At 39.7% G+C, this 27,500-nt stretch overlaps 1 protein-coding gene across 14 annotated transcripts in view; it reads left to right on the top strand.

Moving 5' to 3' along the window:
- foxp2 (forkhead box P2) overlaps positions 1–27,500 on the top strand; it is a 458,869-nt gene that overhangs the window by 423,184 nt on the left and 8,185 nt on the right. For 10 of the 14 annotated variants that reach the window (XM_062982426.1, XM_062982432.1, XM_062982425.1 and 7 more), the window contains 3 exons: positions 889–958; positions 1,737–1,900; positions 21,345–21,506. In XM_062982426.1, coding sequence (XP_062838496.1) covers positions 889–958; positions 1,737–1,900; positions 21,345–21,506 — 396 coding nt within the window. The other 4 variants (XM_062982435.1, XM_062982434.1, XM_062982433.1 and 1 more) reach the window with 3 other exon arrangements.

Below are 27,500 nucleotides of genomic sequence, written 5' to 3'. Positions count from 1 at the left end.
AGCTGGAGTTGCAGAATTATAGCAAAGATAGGAAAGGTGAAAAACCCTGCCTTTGGAAATCAAAATGATCCAACCCTATAACTTTAGGCCTCTGTAGTCTGCTGGGTATATTTCTGAGGAAGAAACTGGCAAAGCTACCTCCTTGCCTAAGAGAACCCTGTGAAATTCATGGGGTCATAGTAAGTTGACAGACAATTTGAAGGCACACACATACACATGCACACAGAGTCCTATTCAAAGGTACAGCCATGTTAGTCTGCATCAGTACACAAAGGGATCTTGTAGTATCTTTAAGACTAACTGAAAGAAAGAAGTTTCTAGCATAAGCCTAATGCATCTGATGAGTCCCATCTTAGGTCTTATGATTGTAAACTTTATTGTTGTGTGTCTTCAAGCTGTTTCTGGCTTATAACTACTCTAAGACAAGCATATCAGGTGTTTTTTTGTTTTTTTTTTGGAGGGGGCTGAAATTACATGACTGGTCCAGGGTCATCCAGTGCATTTTCATGGCTGAGTGAGGATTTGAATCCTAGTCTCCAGAATCATAGTCCAACACTCAAGCCATTGTATCACACATCTAGCTCAAATTATAGTATAATCAACATCCAACTATTTGTGTCAGAAAATTGAAATACAAGTAAAATATTCATTGTTCCCTGTTTTTCCCCTCTGAATATGAGAACATAATTGTCAGTATCTTTATCCTGTGACAAAGATACTACTTAATTCAATAAAATGAAATCCCACCAATCCTTTTTCTAGATATGTTTCATTTTCTGTATTTCTGAAGTCATAGCATGAACATGCTGTGCCACCCTGCAGGCTAGCTTTTTTTTAAAAAAAAAAAAAAGCAAAGAAATATAACCTTGAAAAATTATTTATTTTCAGAAGCCCAACGTTAGTGAAAAACATACCTACCAGCTTAGGCTATGGAGCGGCACTGAATGCAAGCTTACAGGTAAACCCAAAAATATTTGTTACTTTCACGTGCCCTGTTTGTTCTGGCAGTGTTGTTGCCTGTTATGAAACAGAAATCTCCATGTATATATGGTCATTAGGGATAATGCTAATAGGTGGATTAATCTTCCAAATAAGTTGTATCACCTAGCACGGCAAGAAGTACTAGTTCTAATTGTTATTACTTTTGATGTGAAGAAGCAAGAAGGACACCCTGTGGCAAAATCTGGAACACTCGGTTTTGCTGCAAAGGCTAGATTGATAGAAGCTTTTGCAAATGCATGTGGATATGCATTAATATTTATCCAAGCTGTCATGAATGATTTCACATCATAGTGTTGGGGAACATGGTGCTCATGGCAAAAACTTTAAAGTTTAATTATAAGATATAATTTTTATGCAGAAAAGGCAAATGTCAGGACTCCTTTATTTTGAGTTAAGTCCTGGTCATTTTTTATAATCCAGCTGCTGCCTTGCAGTACAAAAGAACAGCACACTGCATGTTAGGACACAGGGTTGAGGGTTTAAGTGCACTTTAGAGTTGGAAGTAGTTTGAAAGCAGAAAACATTGTGCATGTCAGTGTCAGAGCATATTTAATAGCTCCATCCAGTGATGCAAGAATATGTGGGCAAGTCTACCATGTCAGATAGGGAACAAATGGCACAAAGATGTATCTAGTCATCACTTGGGCCTGTTTACAAGTATCTACATCAATACATATTAAGCTGCCTCCAAAGATCAAATGGCTAACCATTCTGCACCATCTTTATTTTCCTAGGCTGCGCTGGCAGAGAGTAGTTTACCTTTGCTTAGTAACCCCGGATTGATAAACAATGCATCCAGTGGCTTACTACAGGCAGTCCACGAAGACCTCAATGGTTCGCTGGATCACATTGACAGCAATGGAAATAGCAGCCCAGGTTGCTCTCCTCAGCCTCACATGTGAGTGTGGTCAGAATCCTTTTATTGTTGGGAAAATAATTTTTTGAGAATTATGTTTTGTTTTAGTTACTTCCAAAGGGAGGTAAGAGCGTTCAAAAACTAGTCATGCATTCTTTGGAAAGGTTCCTTCAGTTCGCATGAATAGCATGAACAAATGTTTCCCAATGACATGGCAATGCTAAAAGGATGCAACAGAAAATGCCTTTGTGCACACAAAACTTTTTATTGGACGCTGAATAAAATAGGAGGGTGCTGACAGAACAGTGAAATAGGACATTAGATTGCACTCCAATTATATGTTATATATGTTTGTGCTATCTCTTTGGTTTGAATAGAACATGTTTGTATAGAACACGTTCAGACAGAACCTATTTGTGTGCCAATAGGTTCAGGCAGAGCATACTGTACCTGTATACTAGTATGTTCAAAATTTCAGAACTTTGAGAAAAGAGCTGTCAACATCATTTGCAGGAAACATTGATATCATGTTTCTCATAATACACATTTTAGTTTGGGTTTTTACTGCCAAACTGGTTACCATTATATCAATATTCAGAGCAAATCATTTTCATCTTTCTATCAAACATCTGAAATATTTACTGAGGCTTAGTCGATTCAACTGGATAGCAAAAGAAGTCTTGTTAAATGACTTTTAATTTTAACTTAATTCATTTATGGACTGTCACTGAGATACTGCCCATTTATATAACCATAAAATGCAAAGTTTAACTGTTATCCTGAGTTTACATAGAAGCTAGTAAAGTGTAACTTTTTGCCTGTCTTATAAATCAGTGTAATTACATATTCAACTTTAATTACTGGTGCGTCTGTATTGGCAAGGTTTATATGTTATATTTTATGCAAGACTACGATTCCTATTAATATTTAGCAGCTAACTATATCATTAATTACTCTAAAATCTTTCCCCCACCATCTTTTTAATGCAGCTCAGAGAGTGGCAGTATTAAAAATTGATGTATTGTGGATTTCAGAAATGTGTATGAAGCCTGAGAAATGCCTGGCCTTAATCGTGGGTGTCAAATGTGGCAGATTCTTGTTTAGTAAATAGTAAAACACGTACCTTCGAGGTATCATTTCCCAGGTTATTTATATAATAATTAGAGATGTGATATCTAACTAGACAGAGATAGAAGTTCGCTGTAGGACGAGTCTTTTTAATATACAATTATATCCTTCGTTAGTGATGGTATCTTTGTATTTCAAATGTTGTACCCAGTCGGTTTTATTATTTAATTTTCTCTTTCATATTTTCCATATTTATTATACATGTAGTTCTGGAACGGTAATTTCAAGTAGAGCAGTATGCATTTTTGTATTAAATTATCAGAGATGTGCATTTCCTTTGCTTTTTTACATTGGAAGATTTTCTGTATTTTACTCCTTGTTTTATTTTTCTTGCAAGGCCAGTATATATGTTATCAGAGACATTTATGTCTTTAAGATCATACACTTAATTGCTTTATTTGCCATTCATTGTATTACCTTAGGGGGTGAGAAACCTGTATACACACACCAGTGAATGTGAACATTAATGGGCTTTAGTGAGTTCCAAACCATTACTTTTTTTTTCAAAATGGAAAAATTTGTCTTTTGGAAGTGTCTTTAGATGTATTTAATAATACAAAAGAAGTAGTAAAATTGGAAGTAGAAAGAACATGAATATAAGCTCCTGAGAGCAACAGTGCTCTAAAACAAGTAAAGTGAGCCATCAGACAAAAGTTTTTATATCCCGTGCTGTATGCTATCAACCATGCATTGGGTAGCTGGAGGCCTTTTACTTTTAGCAGTTCTCCTGAGTATGCTAATGCTCTCTTTCTGTCTAAAATGCCAAGACAATAAAACTTTAAAGAGCAAACAAGAGTTAGATCATGTGTATTAAAAACAGCAATTTCTCCTAAACGAATGGCATTTTCTATTTAGAATTATTTGGTAATAGCGTAGTAGGTCTCTCTCTCACCTTCTCACTCTCCTACATTTTCTAAGCAATGCATGCAGACGATATATGGCAGGCACCACACATACCATTTATAATCAGTATACATTGCTTAGATGCCACAAGACTCCTTTGTTTCTAAAAGAAAGCATATAGATGTTTATTAATAAAACCTATTGTTAAATACACCAATAATTCCAGTTCAAAACTAAACATCAGTAGGTGCAGCGAAAGCTGTACATTAAAAATTATACCAGGGATAGGTAATGGTTCCAAATGCTTACTGAACTAGAAAATAACTGCCATGCAGGACTGCATTAACAGTACTTCCATGCAGCACAACAGAACTCATAAAACATCAGTTTTTGAGTGATACTCTACCATTCTGACATGTAGCCATTAACTAATGCAAGGAAGATGGTCAATTCATAATATTACTTATGGTGTGTTTGATAGAGAACAAGATCTTATAGGATTAAGACCACATAATTTTTGTCTTGTGTGGTAAAGAGGAGAGGTAGAATACCAGCCATTTAAGCAAACTACTTCAATAACATTTGGATGGGAGAAAACATGACATGAAGTTAAAAGCAATGATCATAGAGATTACACAGTCCTTTCTTTTATAAATTCATTTATCATGTGTCACATGTACTCAGGCTCTGAATCCTTTTGTTAATGGTTGAACAACACATGAAATTGGAACTCTGTAATTAGAATTCCTATTGATTTTTGTTATACAAAAAGCAACTGGCTTGCATTTGAGTTAGAGCATACAAGGGAGTGGGGAGGGGCAGTGAAACAGATGTGGTTCCTCGCACCAGTCTCTTAAACTGAGGGACTGAGGACCTTTGCCACTTCTCAGCTAATTCTGGATTTTGTATGTGATCCCATTGCCAACTTTTGATCACCTTGGTGCTCAACTCACGATGGTAGTTAAAATAGACAGACCAAATTGACATCAACACACTTAAGCAATGACCCAGGGAGAAGCGCAACAGAGTTATTGTGACCCTGGAGAGGAATAGGTGTGGTAGTCTTCAGGACAGACCCCTCAACCTTAAGGTCCTGCTTCTGAATGCCAGATCCGTCAATGGTAAGACAGCTATCATCCAGGATTTGATCCTGGATGAGGGGGCGGATCTGGCATGTATTACCAAGACATGGTTGGATGAACCGGGTGGGGTGAATCTCACCCAGCTGTGTCCACCGGGTTTCGGGGTCCATCAGCAGGCCAGGGTTGAGGGGCGGGGAGGAGGAGTTGCGGTGATCTTCCGGCAGTCCATCGCCCTGATCAGATGCACCGTTCCACAATCTATGAGGTTTGAATGTGTCCTGCTGAAGGTGGGAGCCCGAGACAGCTTGGGGATTCTGTTGGTGTACCGTCCACCCCGCGACCCAGCAGTCTCCCTGTCTGAGCTAGCAGAAGTGGTCTCTAATGCGGCCTTGGTCTCCCAACAACTCATAGTTTTGGGAGACTTTAACATCCATGCCGAGACCACATTAACAGGTGCAGCTCAGGATTTCATGGTTGCCATGACGACCATGGGGCTGACTCAAGTTATATCTAGGCCCACACATCAGGTGGGACACACGTTGGACCTTGTCTTCATTGTGGACGGTGGGACAGTCAGAGTGGAAGAACAAAACATCCTTCCATTGTCATGGTCTGACCATCATCTGATCTGTTTAAGTTTCGCCGTGTCTTCTAACCTCTGCAGGGGTGGTGGACCCATTAAGATGGTCCGCCCCAGGAGGCTGATGGATCCAGATGGACTCCTGAGGTCTCTTGGGGATCTTCCTGTTCTGGAGACTGGCGATCCTGTCGATGTCCTGGCTGATCGCTATAATAGTGAGCTGGCTAGGGCACTTGCACGATCGCTCCCGAACGTCCCCTCTCGCTGCGTAGAGTCACGTCAACCCCTTGGTTTACTGAGGAGCTGGCCGTGATGAAGCGTACGAGGAGGGGACTAGAGTGCATCTGGAGAAAATCTCAGGATGTGTCCGACCAAGCACGGGCTAAAGCCGCTATTAAGGCTTACTCCGTGGCTCTGCGAGCAGCCAGGAAAGCTTTCACGACTGCCCGCATAGCGTCTGCAGCCAATAGGCCATCGGAGTTGTTCCGAGTTGTTGGGGAGCTCCTGCGGCCTCCTGAGGCCCAGGAGCTTCCCGATGACCTGGCGACTCGGTGTAGCGATTTCGCACACCACTTTGCAGGCAAAGTTGCTCAGATACGTCATGAGTTGGACTCCAGCTTGACTGTGGTTTCAGCGGAGGTAACCGAGGCACCTGTCGGTTCGATCTTATGGGATTCTTTCCGGCTTGTTCTTCCTGATGACGTGGAGGGGATTCTTGGGTCTGTGAGGGCGACCACTTGTGCTCTGGATCCTTGTCCCTCTTGGCTGGTTAAACTGGCCAAAGATGGGTTGTTGGAGTGGTTTGTGGCTATAATAAATGCCTCCTTGGGTCAAGGGTCATTTCCATCCTGTTTTAAGCAAGCGGTGGTAAAACCGTTACTAAAAAAGACCTCGCTAGACCCATCGGTTTGTGACAATTACAGACCAATCTCCAACCTCCCATTTTTGGGCAAGGTTCTGGAGCGGGTGGTTGCCACGCAGCTCCAGGAGTTCCTCGATGACACTGATTTTCTGGACCGCTCGCAGTCTGGCTTCAGGCCTGGGCACAGTACTGAGACGGCTTTGGTCGCCTTGGTGGATGACCTCCGTAGGGAGCTGGACAGGGGGAGTGTGAGCCTGCTGGTTCTCCTGGATATCTCAGCGGCTTTTGATACCATCGACCATGGTATCCTTCTGGGGAGGCTCTCCGGGATGGGGCTCGGGGGCACGGTTCTGCTGTGGCTCCAGTCCTTCCTGGAGGGTCGTTCCCAGATGGTGAAGCTGGGGGACACCTGCTCGGACCCCTGGCCATTGACCTGTGGGGTTCCGCAGGGGTCTATTTTATCCCCCATGCTATTTAACATCTACATGAAACCGCTGGGAGAGGTCATCCGGAGTTTTGGAGGGCGTTGCCATCTCTACGCAGATGACACGCAAATCCACTATTCCTTTCCACCTGACTCCAAGGAAGCCCCTCGGGTGCTGAACCAGTGCCTGGCCGCTGTGGCGGACTGGATGAGGAGGAACAAGCTGAGGATCAATCCTGACAAGACAGAGGCCCTCCTGGTCAATCGTGCGTCAGATCGGGGTATTGGGTGGCAACCTGTGCTGGACGGGGTTGCACTCCCCCTGAAACCACAGGTCCGCAGTTTGGGGGTCCTCCTGGATTCAGCGTTGACGCTTGAAGCACAGGTGTCGGCGGTGGCTGGGAGGGCTTTCGCACAACTCAAACTTGTGCGCCAACTGCGACCATACCTCGTGAAGTCTGATTTGACCACGGTGGTCCATGCCTTAGTTGCCTCTAGACTGGACTACTGTAATGCGCTCTACGTGGGGCTTCCCTTGAAGACGGCCCGGAAATTACAATTGGTCCAACGCTCGGCAGCCAGATTAATAACGGGGGCGAGTTACAGGGAGAGATCCACTCCCCTGTTTAAGGAGCTCCACTGGCTGCCGTTTATTTTCCGGTCCCAATTCAAGGTGCAGACTATCATCTATAAAGCCCTAAACGGTTTGGGACCCACCTACCTCCGTGACCGTATTTCCTTTCATAAACCTGCCCGATCTTTATGATCATCCGGGGAGGCCCTTTTATCACCACTGTCTTTATCCCAGGCCCGCCTTGTGAGTACAAGGGAGAGGGCCTTTTCTGCTGTGGCCCCTCGATTGTGGAACTCACTGCCTACTGAAATTAGGCAAGCTCCCACGCTGTTAGCTTTTAGGAAAGACTTGAAAACATGGCTCTTCCGCTGTGCCTTTGGTGAGTAACTTCTGTTATTTCTGTGTTACTCCCACCCCGAACATCTATCCTCTAGATTACCCCACTTCCATATGTCCCTGCCCACAGTGGAGTACCCCTATGTCCCTCTCACCCCAGGTTTTATCTCTGTGTTCACGTGGCCTGCCCTTGTTTTACTGTTTTTTTATTTCTTGATGTTGATGCATTTATTGTATTTTTAATGGTGCTATGTTATGTTGTTTTATATTTTGTTATATTGTATTACTCTGGGCATGGCCCCATGTTAGCCGCCCCGAGTCCCCGTTGGGGAGATGGTGGCGGGGTATAAATAAAGTTTTATTATTATTATTATTATTATTATTATTATTATTATTAAGTCTTGGGATCTCAAGATATTTATATGAGATTTGAGCAGGCTCTTCTGTTACTCTTTTACAATAGACAGACATATGTACATATCCATTCCCCTTTGGGTGTTTAGTTTCCATGTGTGTAACAATACATTTCATGTAAGGTATCATTCATATTACATTATAGGCTATGACTAGTTGAATCTTACACTTTCATAAAGACTTCCATAAGAATTGAACCTTGATCTCTCTGCATTTTTAATAGGCTTGGTCATAATTAACACATGTCAGAACATCATTCTAAACAAGTGGTTCTCAACCTGTGGGTCCCCAGATGTTTTGGACTTCAACTCCAGAAATCCTAACAGCTGGTAAACTGGCTGGGATTTCTGGGAGTTGTAGGCCAAAACACCTGGGGACCCACAAGTTGAGAACCACTGTTTTAAACAATGTGACATAGTTTTTATCCATCGTAAAATCATCATATTCTTTCATAATTCCATAGTTTCTGAGAGTACTTGCTAAAGTATTCATTTCCTAAAAGCTTTTACGTGCACACAATCCTACCCCTTATATCAAATACATAATCCTATTAGTAATATAACTTGGCCAATTATCCATGACTAAAATACTTTCTTATCTCTTTCCATTGAAGGGTTAATTTCCTTGAGCATATTTAAAACTTAACAGTATCCATTATAATAAATAACGTCATGGACATCAATTTTATACCTTCTGTACCAGTTTCTCAATATGTTTCAGCAGTATGTCTGGGCCAATTGATCTATCAGGTTATTAGGAACACTCATTACTGTTTATTAAACTCACCATAACACAATCTGGACTTCTTTGTTTCATCTCCTTATTACCAAACAACTTGTCCATTACACAATGGAAATATACACTAGCTCTTAGGCAATTGAAATAGAGATTTGAGGTAAGGTAGGTGTCATCTGGGAGCCTCCAGTGGCTCAGTGTGTTAAAGCGCTGAGCTGCTGAACTTGCAGACCGAAAGGTCCCAGGTTAAAATCCGGGGAGTGGAGTGAGTGCCCACTGTTAGCTCCAGCTTCTGCCAACTTAGCAGTTCGAAAACATGCAAATGTGAGTAGATCAATAGGTACTGCTCTGGCAGGAAGGTAACGGTGTTCCATGCAGTCATGCTAGCCACATGACCTTGGAGGTGTCTACGGACAATGCCGGCTCTTCGGCTTTGAAATGGAGATGAGCACCAACCCCCAGAGTCGGACATGACTGGACTTAACATCAGGGAAAACCTTTACCTTTTAGGTGTCCTCATTACACTTCCCTCCCAGCTAGGCTACATATCATGGTTTGTCTCTTCTCCAAAATGTACTGTTGTCCCCTCTTTGAGTGTATGTGTTTTCTGAGCACAATTGTACAGGTGTTTGGCTTAACCATTTACATTTCAGAGTAATTGGCATCATTCCCAGATTGACATGAAAAGTGTTGCTGCTTTGCCACTGATGCTGGCACACACTCACAGTTCTAATTGCCTGCATTAAATCTTATGCCTTGTCTCTGAGTCACATGGGAGCCCTCATGCCTGCTTTTTGTAAAATAGCAAGACTCTGGAAGTTCCTGTCATGGGACTTCTATGAGCAGACCTATTCCCTGTAGGTAAATCTTGGAAATTTGTTCTTTATGTAATGGAGCAAGTTGGACTGAAATTTACCTTCAGGTCACTGGACTATAACCTGATGATTATCTCAATATCAGAACACAGTTTGTTCCTGAAATCTCAAGATGCATAGAAGCCAGATTTCATAGGCAGATGATTTGTGGAGCAGCTCCTATGTGAATTGGGAAAATCCCAACCACATTTTGCTGATATGGTAAAATTGCTATCTGATACTGCTTTCCCCAGTTGTGTGTTGTTTATTTTGTGTGGGACAAAATGTTCTCTGCCCCTGCACAGTTTTTATTCATCACATGTTCGTCCTCAGTCTTTGTCAAAATTGCCGGATCAGAAGCACTATGAAGGATATCATGAGATCAAATGTTATTATGTAGTACCATTTTCTGTGTGATGGAGGAGCACTAAAGAGTTTATTGAGGCAACAGATATAATTTAACTCTTCTTTGAACTCCCTGAATCTCTATTCTATTCTCTAGTGTGTTTCCCTTTCTCCCATTTCTCTGATGCCTGATCCCACAGACTTAGACCTTATTCATGCTTTTCTAATGCAGTGGATAATCTGTTCCCCTGGTACGTTCCTACACTACTCAGACAATATCCACAGAGAGTAATCATGTGGGTTCACCAAGAAAATTTAGGTGGTTTTTTTCGAGCCTCAATGGACCAACAATGTCCAGGTACCTGGCTGAAAAAAGTGTACTAATATAACATCTAAAATAATACTGTCTTTGAAAAATTAAAATGAAAATATTTGCTAGTTCTATTATTGCATGTGAAAAGAAATCACTTCCGTCTCCCAACTGGATGTAATTAAGTGATTTTTCTACATTTCAATTTTTTTCACATTGAAATTTTTTTGTGAAAATTTTACAAATATATTTTTGTGCAAAACAGTTTGCACAAAGCAATGGTTTTGCACAAAAATCTTTTAGAAAAACAACAACCATTTAATGAACTAGAATTTTTCTCTCTGATATTTGGCCCAGAAATCTCAGAGTGATTGACATCAGCCTTCCTTGTGAAGAACTAGGAAAATTGTTAGTATTCTTTAGATCTGTAGAAAAATAAAAATGAGACATTGGTGTAAACGTAATTCTTTTCCCCAACTAAAATGGAAGCACTAAATTAATTGGAACACTTTATATCAGCACTTATGTAAGTTCCATTAAATGAACTGGTCTACTCTAGTTGAGACTAGCAATTGCAGATGTGCTGTTATTTTTGAAATAGTTGGGCACATGGGTTTGTATTTAAGATATAATCAAGGATTTTATCTCATGAAGATGACAAATTGGCATTGAAAATGCTGTGTGCACAACTCATTGCCAGTCTGCCCCCTCCCCATAAGAAACTCATCCCCTTCTGTTTATGAGAAAAGCCCATCAATAGCCCCAGATCATGCCATAGTCCCAGCACATTCTTTATGTAATATAACTAATCTTCTTCTTTGCCAACATGCTGGCACAGAAGTGACATCAGGGGGGTGGGATTATCCATCCCCCTTGCTGAAATTGCGAAGTTTTTATTTAAAAATAATATTTAGAACTTATGGAGCAGCTGAACTATGTGAGGGTGTAACTCCACTAACATGCAGTACAGCTATAGGACAATATATTGGCCTATCATCCCTGTTGAGTAACCATGGAGAGGTGCTATACCAGGGGTAATCATTCCAGTAAGTTGCCACTATCTGTGATCCAATGATAAGATCCCAAATGGTTTTGCCATTTGTAACTTTATAAGATCAATTTCTTCCATATTGTGATATCCATCCTTGAGCTTTCCGATATTTCTAACCCAGTTGTAGCAAGCATTATGGAGAAGGCTTTCAGGACCTTTATTTCCTAATATTAATGATTCTTTGTGTATAACTGCTTGTCTTCCCCATTTGATATGTCTTTTCTTTACATTAGATCAAGCAGTTTGCATGGGGACAAGTGCATTTTACCGTTGAGCTAAAAAGGAAGTTGAAACACAGGCAATCGTGTTATATTCAAGATAGGTTGTTTATCCAATTGAGTTCAGTATATTTGACTGACTGGCAGGAGCGCTCTGCTGTCTTTCATGTCAGCTTTAAGGAATTACAAAAGGACTGGGTCAGATGTGCTACTTGAGCATAAAAGGTTGACATACATTTGAAAATGAATGGATTATTATAGAGCATATATGAAACGAGAGCATATACCAAGGACCTAAGGGTGAGAAATGATTGCTACGGTGCCAGATGGAGGCAGTAGATTCTGACACATAGTCTTAAAATGCTGCCATGTGTTCACCGAGGGTCTTGTTTGGTTGTGAGCAAGCTATGAGGTTTGTAACATCCTGCTTTCTGCCCAAGCAAGCAGCAACATGAAGCAGAGAAACTGTGTTGCAGCATCTAAAACTGTCTTCACTGAAATCTGTTTACAGAGGACTGGCTAAATTCAAGTAAGGGGAATGTGCATGTTTTGTGAGGACTGTTTTGAGGGGAGTTTGGTTTCAGTTTTTTATTTGTTTGGGGGAAAGTCTCTTTTCTAAGCACACCTGGCAGGAAACATTTTTTTCCTGTTTTGTGAATTATTCTCAAATGGGCAACTCGCAGAAGAACTGTGGGCTCTTCTACAAAGGAGTTTTCTTTCAACCAGAGCATTTTACTTTGACATACACATAGCATTCTTATACTCTGCTTCATTTTAAAATATCAGGATTAGATGAAAATGGGTCTGTAGCTTTCACTATCTCTTGTGGCATCTAGGCATGTATTTTTCTTGCAGAAGTTACATTTGTGTACACCAGAGTTTACAAAAATGCACTAGAGGATAAAGAAATAAAGATGGAAGTAATCTGAAAAGATGAATATACACAACCTCTGTCTGTCTTTCTTCCTACACTGTGCACAAAAGGGGAGCTTTAACGCAGCCGTCCTTTCTCGCTCTTTGTATTTTGCTGTATTTTCCTGACCCCTATCCTCTTTACCTCTTCAACTTTTGCCCAACTGGATTTTTCCTCTCTCTCTTGGCAGTTTGATCTGCATAAACATCAAACTTTTTTTTTTAATGTTTTCAAACTTTTTTATTCTTTAAATTTCATTTCCAAAGGCAACTGTGATTATTCAGCTCTTAAGGTCTTTTTGAGGTGCTTCAGTCCCTAACCAGTCCATTGTCAGTTCGTTCCCATATCTGATTATTCCAGTCCCCTACTGTTATGCTTTCACACTACTTACAGTAGGTTACCTATGATTCCAGTCTCGGTCTCTTTCATTTCCTTGAGTTTTTACATTCATATCATCCCCTGTCACTCTATCGTGCCATTTTTGTATTTCTGCTTTTTGTCCCATCTCATGATATTTCTGAAATTAACTTTGGAGGTTTCTTCTGTTGTAAGAAGCCTCTGTGATGCAAGTTTTTGCTCACTGGGTGAGATTTGCATGCTGGATATTATAAAATAAATCAAACAGTGCTGAGTGAAGCTTTGGGAGAATGATTGAGAATCTTTTAATTTAGTCCATGATGATACCAGCGCTGTAAAATACCTCATGCCATCAGCAGCATTTAATCTTATTATTGTGATATATTAATGCAGGTTGAAAATGTTATGTTGCAGTCCTTAATTTTGTAATTGTAAAAGGGCCCAGGAAATAATTGAAAGCACTACCAACTGTGTTCTTGCTATGTGTTTTGTGTGGGTTCTTAATGTCTTTAGTTTGGATAAAAGAATGGTACATATAGACTTCATAAAATGCTGAAGTTTTGCCTGATCTTTTGTATCATCGGATTCACATGTAGGCTGTATCTGTCTGAGTGAACAGTTCGGGTTTTAGGAGCACCACATGATATTTCAAATGGACAAGTTCTTGTTGTATTTAAATCGTTAGTATCTCTAATGATGTTGTGGAGTAATGTGCATTTCTGTGGAGAGTATAATCTATGCAGTTTCTATAGAAAATTACTACCTTCCAATGGCATCCCTATTCATAAGTACTGAGTCTCAATATTACCTGCTGCGTTCCAAACAAACCAGATCTAGAGAATAAAGGTCAAGTGGTAGATGCTAAAAGAGGAAATAATTTGGGGAAGAAATTAAAATATTTTTGTACTGAAACGACTTTTTTCACGACTAGCATCCTCCACAACTTCCCAAAACACACTTTCCTGTTCTCTTCTATATTCACTGTATATGATTTCACTTCACTTTTCAGATCTAGCCTCTTGTATTTTGCTTCCCTGCTCATCAACTCCCTGATCTTTCTAGCCTTATATGCTGTTGCTCTCAGCAGCCACTGGCAGCCCTTTATCATTTCCTCTTTAGTTGTTTAAATGTTACATGCCTTTGATCGAACAGTTGATGTTCCTTTTTTATATAATATTCTAACCCCCCATTTGTTGCACTTTTTCAATTCTTTCTACTTCCTCTTAACAAAAAGATCGCTCTAGAGATAGAGTGCCTGCAGCTGTCTAATGCTGAAAAGTGTCATATCCCAATAGTATGGATTGTGGAAGTTTGCAGGATCCTTTGGGGTTTTGTGGGATCTATATAGAAGCAAAACGCATGGATGCTTTGTTGGGAACTTTATTCCATCCTCTTTTGAATTTTCAACAATTGGATATGTTTGTAGAGGCAGATTAATAATTCTTGGACCCCCTGGGCCACACGCGCGTATTCTCTCTCTCACTCATTCACATACACATGCTAAGATGGTAATTGATTGAATTTTAACTATTATAGTCAAGGTTGCACCTATATATGACCAGAAAAATGCTACACAGAGACATGTATAGATCTAAAGCCAATTGTTCCATTGATTCAGTGGGTGTACTGTGGTTGGGACTAACAATTGGATTTAGGCAGTCATTCTAGTCTGTGATTTATAGGCTCCAACCCACAGAATAAAAGCAAATGATGCTCAAATTGGTAAAACCCACACAGAGTAGAAAAGACTCACCCTAAAAGTCATAAAGTTTTAAAAACCGTGGCTGCTTCACAATTAATAACTACACTGTATTCAAATAATGTCTTGCATGTGTGACTAGGTTATCATAAATACAATACTACTGATAAAGTTTTCACGTCACCTTCCATAAAATATTTTCACTGGGTTCCTAATCAGATGCCAGTTATCAATAGTTGGTTCACACATGCATGTGCATCATCTGATGACATTGACACTGTAAATAAGCTATTATTTCACAGGTCTGTCATAACAGACAGAACTTCAATATTTCTTCACATCATCTGAAGCATAGTGCTTTTCAATGAAAGTAAGTCACACATTGATCAAATGTGAAAAACAACAACAAGCAGTGAACATACATGTGAGAATTAACACTTGGTACTTAATGGCAAACAACAAGGAATTGGGAAAAAAAATCTAATAAGAGGTTGAGTGATGGGTTGTGGGCCTAACAAAAGGATCACTGTAAGAGGATGGAATGGTAAAGAAAGGAGGAAAAGATGATCAAGAATGCTAAGGAAACCAAAGACATTGGCCCAGAACAGAATGAATTAAGAGTAAAAGTATGATGGGATCTGGACAACCAAAATTGTGTCTACCTTCAGTTCCTAATAGTCCATTCTGAATATAAATGAAAGAAGATAGTGAGGAGATATCATTATCTTTTAGGAGTTGGAATTGGGTTGTGGAATAATTTAAGTTAAAACAGATCCCAATTCAATTTATATTTCAGATATTTACTTTTACATTTTGAACAATTCATTAGACAAAACAGACCACATGTATTAAAAATACATTTTACTTAAAATTGAGTATGATTCTAAAACTATTATGGAAGTCATCAGCCAATTTGTTGCTAGTGGTTTACGAGTTTGATGTTCAATTCAAATGTTACTACTCCTGGTTTAAACAAACCATGATTGTTGAAACTGGAAAGTACTGTATTCCCATATTCTCCCATTTCTCTTCTCTCATGTCTTCATTTGTGTTTCTTATTCTCTTATACCAATGGTGTTCAGTCTTTGGTCCCCCAGGTGTTTGGGTCCCCCTGGGGGAGAAGAGCGGTATATAAATTAAATAAATAAACTCCCAGAAACCCTGGTAAGCTTTTCCAATGCTCAGGAATTCTGGGACCTGAAGTCCAAAACACCTGGAGGGCCAAAGATTGGACACCACTGTCTTAAAACATAGGGGTTTTTTTGACATCTGAACTGGGAAACTGTTGTTTGAGGAATTCATATAATCCTGGATATTAAACCATAATATCCCAGTTTACATGGATCACCCAGCTACGATTTCTCATCCCAGGTAGGACATCATGAATACTGTGAGGTTTGAGAATGGCGAGAATGGAGCACACAACTTACATTTGGTCCAACACACTGCATTACTGAATCGCATGCATGTTTTTCCCATACTGATATCATTTCTAGCCTATGTTCATTCCTATCCTTTATATAGAAAATGTTGATTTACAGGAACCCTGTCTACAGTGCCATAAGATTTTGATGGTGCTTTCATTTATATTCCCCATCAGGAATATTTTGGTTTTCTGCAGTCCTATTAACTCTGGTTGTTCTGTTCAATTCCTGTAGTCTACACATCATCCAATGCTCTTGCAGCTTCTCTTAAAAGAATTTCAGGTTATCTTTCTTCTTCCTCTGTTTTCTGCCATGTTGAAAGCAGCCCACAGGCCCTTTTTTGATTCATCCCCCAGAGTAAAGAACAAGTGTTTTTACAAAACATGACCTCTTTTAATATGAAAATTGAACATTTTATGACCTTTGTCCAACTGCCAAATTAACTATATTGGAAATCTGCAGGGTATTTTTTATAAACTGGAAAATACTTTCTTTTCAGTGACAATATTTTAGAGTGCTAGCTATCTAAGGGGTTTTGAGCTGGAAATTGAAATTACTACCTTCCAATGGTATCCCTATTCATAAGTACTGAGTCTCAATATTATCTGCTGCATTCCAAACAAATCAGATCTAGAGAATAAAGGTCAAGTGGTATATTGCATCTCTTGGGATAGGTACTCTTTAGTTGCCTTTTTCATCCCCTGTTCTTCTGTATCATTCCTTTCTCTTTGCTTGTCTCTCGCTGTTTTCTTTATGGTCATACAATTCCTTCAGTACAAACAGTCAGTGAAGGCAAATTTCACTCTAGCAGTTCTTGTTTACATAACAGATGTACATCACCACACAGACTAAACCTTATCCCCAACTTTAATGCTAAACCTAAACAATCCCACCACTTCAAATATGAAATACAGAATTTGCAGTTCTGTACTCTGATGCTTCACTATTTATTATTTCAAATTAGAAAGCATAATTTAGAAAGTTAGTTGTAAAACTTCAAAATCTGAGACATAGGTCTGATTCCAAATATAACATTTTTGGAGTAGGAATGAATGTGCTCATAGGTCCTACCTAGCTCCTCTTTCATTCTTCAATACAAGATTCCTGGTTAATTTAGCTAGCGCTTACTCGGGGAGAGTGTAGCTTGTGTGATCTCTGGAAGCCAATTTTTGCACCCTTCTTTTTAAATTCAAATTCACACAAAATATTCAAACTAAAGTTCACTATTTGGAGGAATCCTAACATAGATATATGGTGTATTATACATCCCAAAATAAACTGTGCTATATTAGTCCAAGAATGTGGCTGTCATACCAAAAATCTGTATCTAACAATGTTCTTGAAATTAAGGTGACCTATTTGCAAATTTTACAAAAATTTCTCTTATTTCAGGTGGTCCTATTGCATAAGGACAAAGCTCCATTTGGAAAAGATTATCTCCTTTTATTTTAATGGGCAGAAGTATGTAATGCAAAATGTGCATACGTAGAACCTTTCTCCCCATTTTAGAAAATGAGAAGCTCGTTTACATTCAAAGAATTAAATCATGGAATGTCCTTGTGTTTAATGTTGTTGCTGTTGCTATGTGCCTTCAAGTCTTCTGACTTATGGTGACCCCAAGATTAATCTAAAAAGTGGTTTTCTGGGTAAGATTTCTTCTCAGGAGCTTTACTTTGTCTTATCCTTAAGCTGAGGGGAATGGGTTTCCATGGCCAAGTAGGGATTCGAACCCAAGTCATAATCATATTCCAATACTCAAATCACTACACTATGCTAGTACTTCGTATTTCATGAGGACATCAGAGAGAGATCAGACAGGCCCCTACACTGTCATCTTTCTGCAAGGATCTGAAAACTTGGTGGTTCCTGCAGATTTTTTAGCAGGATTAGTCCTACCCCCCCCCCCCCCCCGGTTGTTAACTAGGACCCTGCTCAACACTTTACCCACCTCCCGGCCCAATGATACTCTGTTGCACTTGTCTTGCCTAGCACTTTGTAGTTGGCTTTGCTCACTCTGAAGCCCTGGTCATTATATCTGGCCCCATTGATGGAGCATTTTGTAACTTTTTAAAAAAAATTGTGGTGGTTTTGAATTGTATGTTCTTGTTTCATGTTTATTATTCTTTATTATGTTTAATTTGTTGTATGGTTTCTTTGCTATGTTGGAAACCTCCCTGAGTCCTCTAGAGGAGAGAGCGCGGTATATAAATAAAGTTTTATTATTATATTATTATTCTCTAAAGGCACCAGATCCCATTTGATTTTGGAAGCTAAGCAGGGTCAGCCTGATAAGTGCTTGGATAGAGGGCTGCTGGTGATTACTTGGTGCTGTAGGCTCTATTTCAAATAAAAGAACTGGCAAAACCACCTCTGAGAAATCTCTGCCCAAGAAATCCTTATGAAATGCATGAGGTCATCATAACTTAAAGGTGTGCATGCACACACACACACACACACACACACACATTTAATAGCTACTGTCATGCAGAGGTTTCCTGTGAGAAAAACTATATATATCTTGAGGAGGTGACTGTGGAGGTGACTACTAGTGAATTAGAACCAGAATTAGGAATAAGGATTAGATCAGTATAACTTGTTACACTCTTTTTTGTTTTTCACCCCTAAGGAAGTTATGGTTTAATGTTTTGCATTCTGGTCTGTGGTACTGATAGAAAGGAAATAGAAATAGAGTTTCTCTTGGCTCAATCATTACAAGTTGGAAACTTCTCTATAATAACTGTTTAGTATATTCCACTCTTACTTCTAAGATGGTTTACATATATAAGGTGCAAATGAGCACTTTGAAAGTATAGAGAAGCTGCTAATTTATTTGTATTTGCTATCCTGCGATCCCAATTTTTTTGTATATGTTGCGAGGTCTCATGCTTGATTATACTGCTGCATGTGTAAAGTTGCTCACCCTATTTTTGTATTTGCTACCGACAATGTAGCTGGGATTCGAAGAATCCCAGCAACTTTAAGAGTAATTCTAACAGGCCAAATGGTCTTCTGCCACATAAAGTTCAAAGCATTTTCTGGAATTACTTGAGTTGGCAGGATTCAGTAGTCCCAATGCCAGTTTCACATCTAGAGGTCATGTTCTTCCAAGTCTCTTCAACCTAGACAACATTGCTTTCCACCTTCTTCTTTTCTTCTCATCACTCCTCTTAGTTCATTCAGTAAAAACCCATTAGGAAAATGGTTTTACATTGATTGGGCAATGAATGCAGTGTGACTTTTGTTCATGTTGCCATATAATTCCTGACTGTCTACTGATCCATCTATCAGCTAATTTTTGTACTGGAACTGAATCTTAGCTCAACAACTCTATTTTTAAAGGTCTACAGATTTCATTTATACATGCGGTCGGGAATATATAACTTTTTTTTATAGTTTCCATATACAGTAATCTGACCTATGTGGCCCCAAACTACACTACAGTTCTTCCCAAACATAAAACTAAAGTGTTTAAAAGATCTCCAGTTTACAGAGAATCATGGAAATGATCTGCTTCTCAGTATAAGCCAACACAACTGTATCCCTCAAGTTGAACTTGAACACTTTCTCTTTTCTGAATTAATAGACCAGTTCAAGATTCTTATTTTGATGATCAATTTTTAGTTGTTTTGATTTACCTGTCAGAGAGCCTTTCCTTTCCAATGTGAGTACATGCTTTGTTTATATTGTGTACTGCATTTCCTTTTGAATCAAATGCATTAGCAGTTGCAATTTAGTAAATATTCACAAGATCTTGGGATAAGTTCCTCATAAACTAGAAGACAACAATTAGTCTGACCAATGCTAAAGATTTTTGAATGTTATTATAGTTTAAAGGTCCTAAAATAACCAAATAAATTGAAATTGTAGAGATATTGATAGAAGATGAGACTCCCAGATTTGAATGCTTGGAATCAACTACTGGGAACAGCAGAGGATAGATATGAATTACACTGCGTCTAATTACACAACTGGACTTAAACCAAAAAGACAGTCAACTGCTAACATACACAGAGTTTGAAGCTGTACAACATATGTAGTAGGAACATGGAATTTAAGAAGTATAAATAAGGAAAAGTTAAAAGTAGTAAAACCCTTGACTCAATCATTCATCCAAATGCAACTGAGAAATTGAAAGAAGATTTTGTGAAGACAGTCATGAGAGAACTACATCAGATCTTCAAGTGTAAAGACATTAAATACAAAGTTAGAATCATTGATGGCATAGTATTTCTGATTTCTGTGTATGGTTGTGAGTACTGGACAAGAAGGAAAGCAGATAAGAAAAACTCGTTTGAAATGTGGTACTGCAGTAACTATAGGTATTGTGGGCTACTATAAAGACAAACGAATACGTATTAGAGCAAATCAAGCCTGAAATTTCATTAGAGGTTAAGATGATTGAACTGAGGCTGTGGTAAAAATGTCATGAGACATTGTGGTTTATTGGGAAGGGGTATTACTTAAGGGTGGACAGCAGGTAAAGAGGAAGGCCAAAATATACATAGATTGATTCAGTTAAGGAAGTAATGGTCCTGAGTTTTCAAGACCCGAGAAAAACAGTTGGGAGCCCAGGTTCATGTAAATACCTCTTTAATATGGCTGCCAAATGATGAAGTCAGTTTGATGGCAAATGACAACACTGTACTAATTTGGTACCCTGATTACAATATTGTGAAGAGGTTGGCCCACTGAGCTCTGACTTATTAATTGTAAGGTGAAGGTAATGGTTTGGTATTTTGAAGCCAGTTAATTTAGAACTAAATGTTTTCAGAATACAGTTGGTTCTCCATATCTGTGGTTTAAACTTTTGTAGATTTGATTATTTGTGAGTTTTCCACCAAATTAAATGTCAAACTGCCACAATTTTGATGCCTTCTCCCTCTTTCCCTCCCCTCAAAGGGACTGGTAGGGTTGCGGCCCACCCAGAATGCCATACTGCCCTCAAGCATCTGAGTTTGAGGGGCCGGACCCAGAGTGGAATGTCTTAGTGTCCATCCCACAGACTAGTTGAAGGTTAAAGTCGCAGTCAGAGCAGCTGGTAACTGCTGACAGTGTATGAGGCAAAATCTCTGCTGCACCTGCCACCATCCAGGCCTGTCCAGCCTGGTGTCTCTCCACCTCTCCTCAACCACCACCTATATCCCACTCAGCAGGGCCAATGTTTGGCCAGGAGGACTGGGGATAAAAGTATAAAGAGAAGCCCTCTTATTTTCACTTGCTTTCCTCCCTCTCCTGCACCCCCAGCAGGAATTTCCCTGTCCAACTCTGCTCCTCTGCCTCCCTCTCCTCCATGCACCACCAAGCCTGCTCCATCTCTTGCTCCCTCTCCCTCCTCAGCAGCAGCAGCAATAGCAGCATTCTGAGTGCTCGTCTCCAGGGGACGCTCTGGTTCTTCAGCAGCTTGCAAGGTGTGTCTCAGCTGCTCAACTCCCCCAGGCTAACCGTCGCCGCTGCACCATCTCAGACTCCCCATGCCTTTGACTTCCTCCATCTTGACAGGTAAAAATAGGGACCGGGATGCTAGGGGCAAGTGGATGGGTGGAAGAAGAGTGGCATGCACTCAGTCTCTCCCCATCCATAAATAAATGTATGTGTAGGGTGTGTGCATAAGATGATGCTCGCTTCTCTGCTGATCACAAGGGTTTCAGGACATCATCCCATGAGCAGGCGGGAATGGGGGAGAAAGCGAGGGAAAACGTATTAAAGAGTGGGAACCCATCTTACCCCGGCAAAATCTATCTTCAGGGATGGCCAGGCATCCCATGACATTTCCTTGTCTTCCCGCTTTCCTCTGCTTCTTCAGTCAGAAGTTGGGGAACACTTGACTCCTGAAATCTGTCTTCACACATTGGCAAGACAAATTCCCACAGGCAGCCACCAGAGGTGGCTGTGCATTATGGGATGGCCTCTGTGGGACTCTGCTTTTGCCAATGCATGAAGACTATCAGAAAATGGGAGGAAATTAAGGTGAGATAACATCACCCGATCAACAGGTAGTGATTATGCATACAAGTATCTATACTTGAGCTGCCTAGTTTGAGAAGGAGGCTAGACATAATTTTTCCACCTTTTCCAAAGTCCAATATTTCACTAAATTTTCTCTCTCTCTTTCTTTTCTGGTGACATCAGTTCTACAATACAGTGGCCCATTGGTTTCTGCTGGAGTTAGATTCCTGGACCTCTAGTGGTTACCAAAATCATAGATACTCAAGTCTTTATACACATTGGTGTAGCAAAATGGCACTGCTTATATAACATGGCAAAATCGAGCTTTGAATTTGGGCATTTTCAAGCCATGGATGGTTGAATTAATTACTACAGAATCTGTGGATATGTAGGACTGATGGTATTTATATAAAGTGTCCTGTACTTGAAATATGCAAGAACTTGTCATTAATATGAAAGTGAAATATTTACGATTTCTGTCTTTTTTTTTTTGGTGATCAAGATAGGCCTTTCCCACTCCATTTTAGAAATGTCAGATATCTTAACTTCCAAGACCTATTGCTAGTTTCAAAAAAGGGGGGGGGGGGAATAGTATACAGTGCATTATGAATAGTGCACGTAATCCAACATAGTAGTCAGTATTATTAGACTAATACCTTTTATTTTTAAGCATAGTTCTAAAATTCAACATTACAAAAAAAAGTATAAAACACCTGAAGAAACTGAAAAACTTGTAACATTTAGTAGTTCACACGTGAAATATCAGTGACATGAACTTGCCCCCATTTTTCTCTATAACTTTTATCCAACTGGCTCAATAGATCTAATGTTCTTCCTGATTTGTGCCATTCACATCAGACCTAATAAGGACACTACAAGTCGTGCATTAGATGAGTATCTACAATGTGCAGAGCTTGGACATTGAATTGTAGTTCAATTTCTAAAACGTATTTTCTCTCAGTTGATACATTTCTAAAAAAGATGGGGTAGGCCATCCACCAAGATAGGGAAACTGACAGTGGAGCTGAAGTTATGGATACCATTGCTGAAAGCCATCAACAAAATAACTAAGTCCACAAGCAGAATGTCACTCCAACACCAGCCAGTAACTTCCATGTGTATGCCAGGAATCCATGGCACAGATGTACATTGCATTGCCAGGCAAATACTGTGCATATAGGGATTCAATTCTTCATGTAAACTTCACTTTGGCTGTATGTAGCCTTAAATGATACATCACTTTCTGATATCCATAATTTATTTTAAATCAATCCAAATGTGTGTGGTGTGATAGCAAAAAAGAGTAGAGTTCAGTGGATTTTATAAGCTGGAAAGATAAACATATTAAATCCATTTTGTCAAGATCAATACCATTCACGTCTGCATGGCAGGTTGAAACTCATTTTGATGGCACTTTCTATTCAGCGTCTTCTTTCTTTCCTGAGCTTTCTTTCTTCTTCTTCTTTTTCTTTCTTTCCTGATCTTTCTGATGTGGCCACTGGTCCATCTAGCTGAGCGTTATCATGTCTCTCTGGTAGGAAAAGGGCAAGATTTCAGGCAAACAGTTTGTCAACCTTCCTGGAGAAAACTGTACTGACAAAATGTGACTATGAGACATATGTAATGTCTGGGATTTTCAGTCTTGGGAGAGTCTTGAAATTATAAACCTTACTCCCTTTATTCATATTGGATTTCAGTGGCCAGTGGTAGGGTATCATATGAGAAAATGGGTCTTAATCAATGAAATGAAACGTTTTGTGACTTACTGGTATTTACACCAAACCCTTGGGATTATGTATGCTTTAAATATAATTAAATAAAATGAGGGGTTGGTTTTTTTTTTTACCAATCACAGCTATAGTACCTATTCTTGGGCATGGTGCAGCTCCTCGAGCCTGTTCAAAATTCAAACATTGTGATCCTGCATAGAAAATATTAGGAACAGGGATAATGTGTGAAACTGCCCTTAGATCGTCTTTGTTAAGATTTGTCCTGCTGTGATGGCTTGACTCGGTTGGCACTTCTCTAATCCTATGAAAGGAAAACAGCATTCTCAGTTGTGGGCAAATTTTCAATACAAATTGTTTGAGCAGCAGAATGACCCTTGGCACCACATCACATTATGTGTTTAACAATACTGCTTGTAGAGGAGCTTGTCAAGATGGGAACACAGCATTGGGGCAGAGAATTACTGGGCCCTCAAATATAGTTTTGCATAGCTGCTGTGGTCTATATGCCTTGATGTTTTTCATTGTTTACTACCCTAATAACTCACACAAATATGCTGTCTTTTTTGTCCAATTTTTTCACAGGCAGCTCTCAAAAATTCTTGCCCATTTGTAAAAGCATAGATCAAGTTCTGATGAGGACATCTGTATATTATCTGATTATCTGACATGCACGAAATCCCTAGCCAAATTATATTGTTGGTGAAATAAGATGATGATGATGATGATGATGATGATGATGATGATGATGACAATCTTTATTTATACCCTGCCCCCCTCTTCCCAGAGGAACTCGGGCGGCTTACAACACAATAAATCATATACAAAACTAATCACATATCACTTAATAGCAACAAGAATAAACAAAGTAACATGAGTATAAATGAACAGACAATTTTAAAAGACTAAGAAGCCCTATAAAAACACAATATATGCACTCAGGTGTTTAAAAAGACCCACAAAACTATATCTTGTAAAATGCTGGTAGGCCTGTTTTCTGTAACATGGTTATTAATGGCAGGCTGGAAGCATCTGACATTCCTTGGAATCAAAGGCTTCTCCAGAGTTCATATTTCTATATGAAACAGAACAATGTATGTGACTGCCCTTCCCCTCAGAGTTCTTTCAAAGCTAACATTTTTTTCACCAGGAACAGGAAGAATGAAGAACTATGACAGCTGTTGGGGAAACACACTTCCTACAATTGGAATGTTTTTACTGGACATTTTTTGGCTGCAAAATATATCTACAACTAATGCTGCAATTACAAATATATGGGGAATTTTTTTGGGGGGGGGGGGGAGAGGGAATATGCAATACAGCACAATCCCTGTATCCAGGGGAAGTATGCTCCTCGGCTTTACTTGGGTACATAAACTCCTGGATAATAGCAAACCCTGTTAAAATGAAGCACATCTGGCCTAAAAATACCATAGAATTTACTTTCCTCTGAGATTGAGAGTATAACTTGCCCAAGTTCACTCAGGACCCTTCTCCACAGGCCCAAATTTCCGTGATAGGTAACGGGTTTACCTGAGGCATCCAAACAATGGATTCCCCAATTTATTCCATATTAATTTTACACCTGGAAAGATCTAAACCTTAAGCTAAGGTCTGGATCTTTTCAGGTTCCAGGCCTGTGGGGATTGACTCCAGGACCTGCTCCCACAGGCCCGGGGTGTCAATCTCCACAGCCATTCCAGATCTTTAGGCTTCTGGATTACTTTGCAGAGGCATCCACCTCCCCAACCCTAGCTCTCATTCCCCCCCCCCCCCCCAAAAAAAAACTTACTGGAAGGACCTGCTGGCAGTGCAGGCCCCTCTTCAAAGTAACCCCTCCTTCTAGCTCCTGACTCATCATGTTCGTGCATTTCGTGCTTTTTTGTACTCTGCAGAGGGGCCTGCACTGGGAGGGGGCACTGGATGCCATTCCAGGCCAACTTTTGGTTGACCTGAGATGGCATCCAGCCACCCCTCAAGGGAAAACCCGGGGTTTGGGTTGGGGGTAGTTACGGAAACCCAGGATGAAGCAGGTTAAAATAACCCCCTTCCTCCCAAGTTTCTGCCCTGTCTGGAAGGGCCATCAGTGGGTTTCAATGGCTGAGCAGGGATTGAAACCCTGGTCTCCAGAATTGTAATCCAGCACTCAAACTGCAACACATTACCGACCTTCAAGAAACCACATAGCCCCTAAAGGGTTTCTTTTTTCACTTATCTTAAGATAGCATTTTTTTTTACTTGAGATCATTTTTGTATCAGCCAAACCTATCTACCTATTATTGGGCAGGGGGAGGTTAACCCAAATTAGTATAATTCATCAGTGTTACAAACATTTCTTCACTTTGACTAAGTAGCTGTTAGCTTTTTGCCTCTTCAAGGGAATCTTGATTATTTCAGAGTCTGAGAAAGAGGTTAGTGGCTCAACCAGATTAGCCCTTACAGCAGGAAGACACATAGCAGGAAAATTCCTAACTTCAATGTCATAAATCAGCCATGTTGGCCATGAATTACTTTCTTATACATGTGCAAATTGATCCACAGAAGCAGTTGGATGCTTTTGTTTGATGCAAAATATCTCCATTAGTGTATTGCATATGGTTTTAGATATTCATTAGTACATTTCATACAAACTTGCATGCATTTTTGGTTGTGCAGTTGGTTGCACGTCTAGTTTCTTGGTTGTGCTGTGCAACAATTGTCATTTAACAGAAGAGTGGTGCAGCACAATACATCGCTGCCTGCAGAAGTCTAAGATGATTTAGGATCTTGGCCATTACGTTTCCATCAACCTGTAATATATTTGGTAAGATTAAGTTCAGAGTTGTTTTAAGAATCACTCCATTATTCCTAAAGAGGCTTGGCAGATGACTTCAAGAGCTCTCCTTCCCAATTTACTCTTCAAATTTGAGATTGGTGATTCTTTTCATAATTATCTTTGTCAGGCTGTGATTCTAAACACTCATCTCCAGAGGTCTGACATTTTTCGAACTAGTCTGCCAGCTTGTCAGACACCTGAATCTATAAAGTTACTGGTATTCCTTGTTTTAATCTACTCTTGCAACGTAATGTGGCAGTGAGATATTGATCTATGGTAAACCAAATGCAAAGAAATTATGTTTTTTAAGAAAGAAGTAAAATTCAATGTACATGAGGAACTGCCTATAGCAATCAAAAATTGACATTAAATTAAACGGGAGCAAAAACTTTTGTATTGACACTGCCATACTGCCCATTCATATTAAGTACTGTTACTGAACTCTTATATGAACATTGAATGTAAGGGTCCTGCTTTTAAAATGCCACTCTCCCTTTCTGCAAGGAAATTATTATTATTATTTTATTATTATTTGTTAAAGCCATTTAAATGCAAACTTACCATGTTTAAAAGATGTGTAGCAATATCCCAGTTGAAAGAGGAGTGCAGAAGATGAAATGAACAAAAGAAATTCCCTTTCACATGTGTTGAAGACAGACATTCATGAACACCTGAATGGGGCTTATATATAACTGTTTCAGGAATGAATGAAAGTAGCACACAAGCCTGAACTAAGTAAATGCACTCCAAGCCATGGCCATTACTAAGTGGTTCTCAACCTGTGGGCTGAGGCACAGCAGTGAGCCACGAGAATGAAAATCCATTCCACAAATCTCCTTCCTCTAATTATTAAATATGTTTTACTGTGGGTGAGCAGATGGTGACGACCGGATAGCATATGTTCTGTACCAGAAACTAGAGCTGATGTAGTCTATCAATGCAATTTTCTGAATCAGTACCCCAAATAACTAAACCGAATCTGATTCGCAACCCTTTTGGTACTAA

Source organism: Anolis carolinensis, chromosome 5, assembly GCF_035594765.1.
Source record: "Anolis carolinensis isolate JA03-04 chromosome 5, rAnoCar3.1.pri, whole genome shotgun sequence".
Lineage (NCBI taxonomy): Eukaryota > Metazoa > Chordata > Lepidosauria > Squamata > Dactyloidae > Anolis > Anolis carolinensis.
The sequence above is the reverse complement of the archived record's forward strand: the minus strand, read 5'-3'. Positions and strand labels throughout refer to the sequence as shown.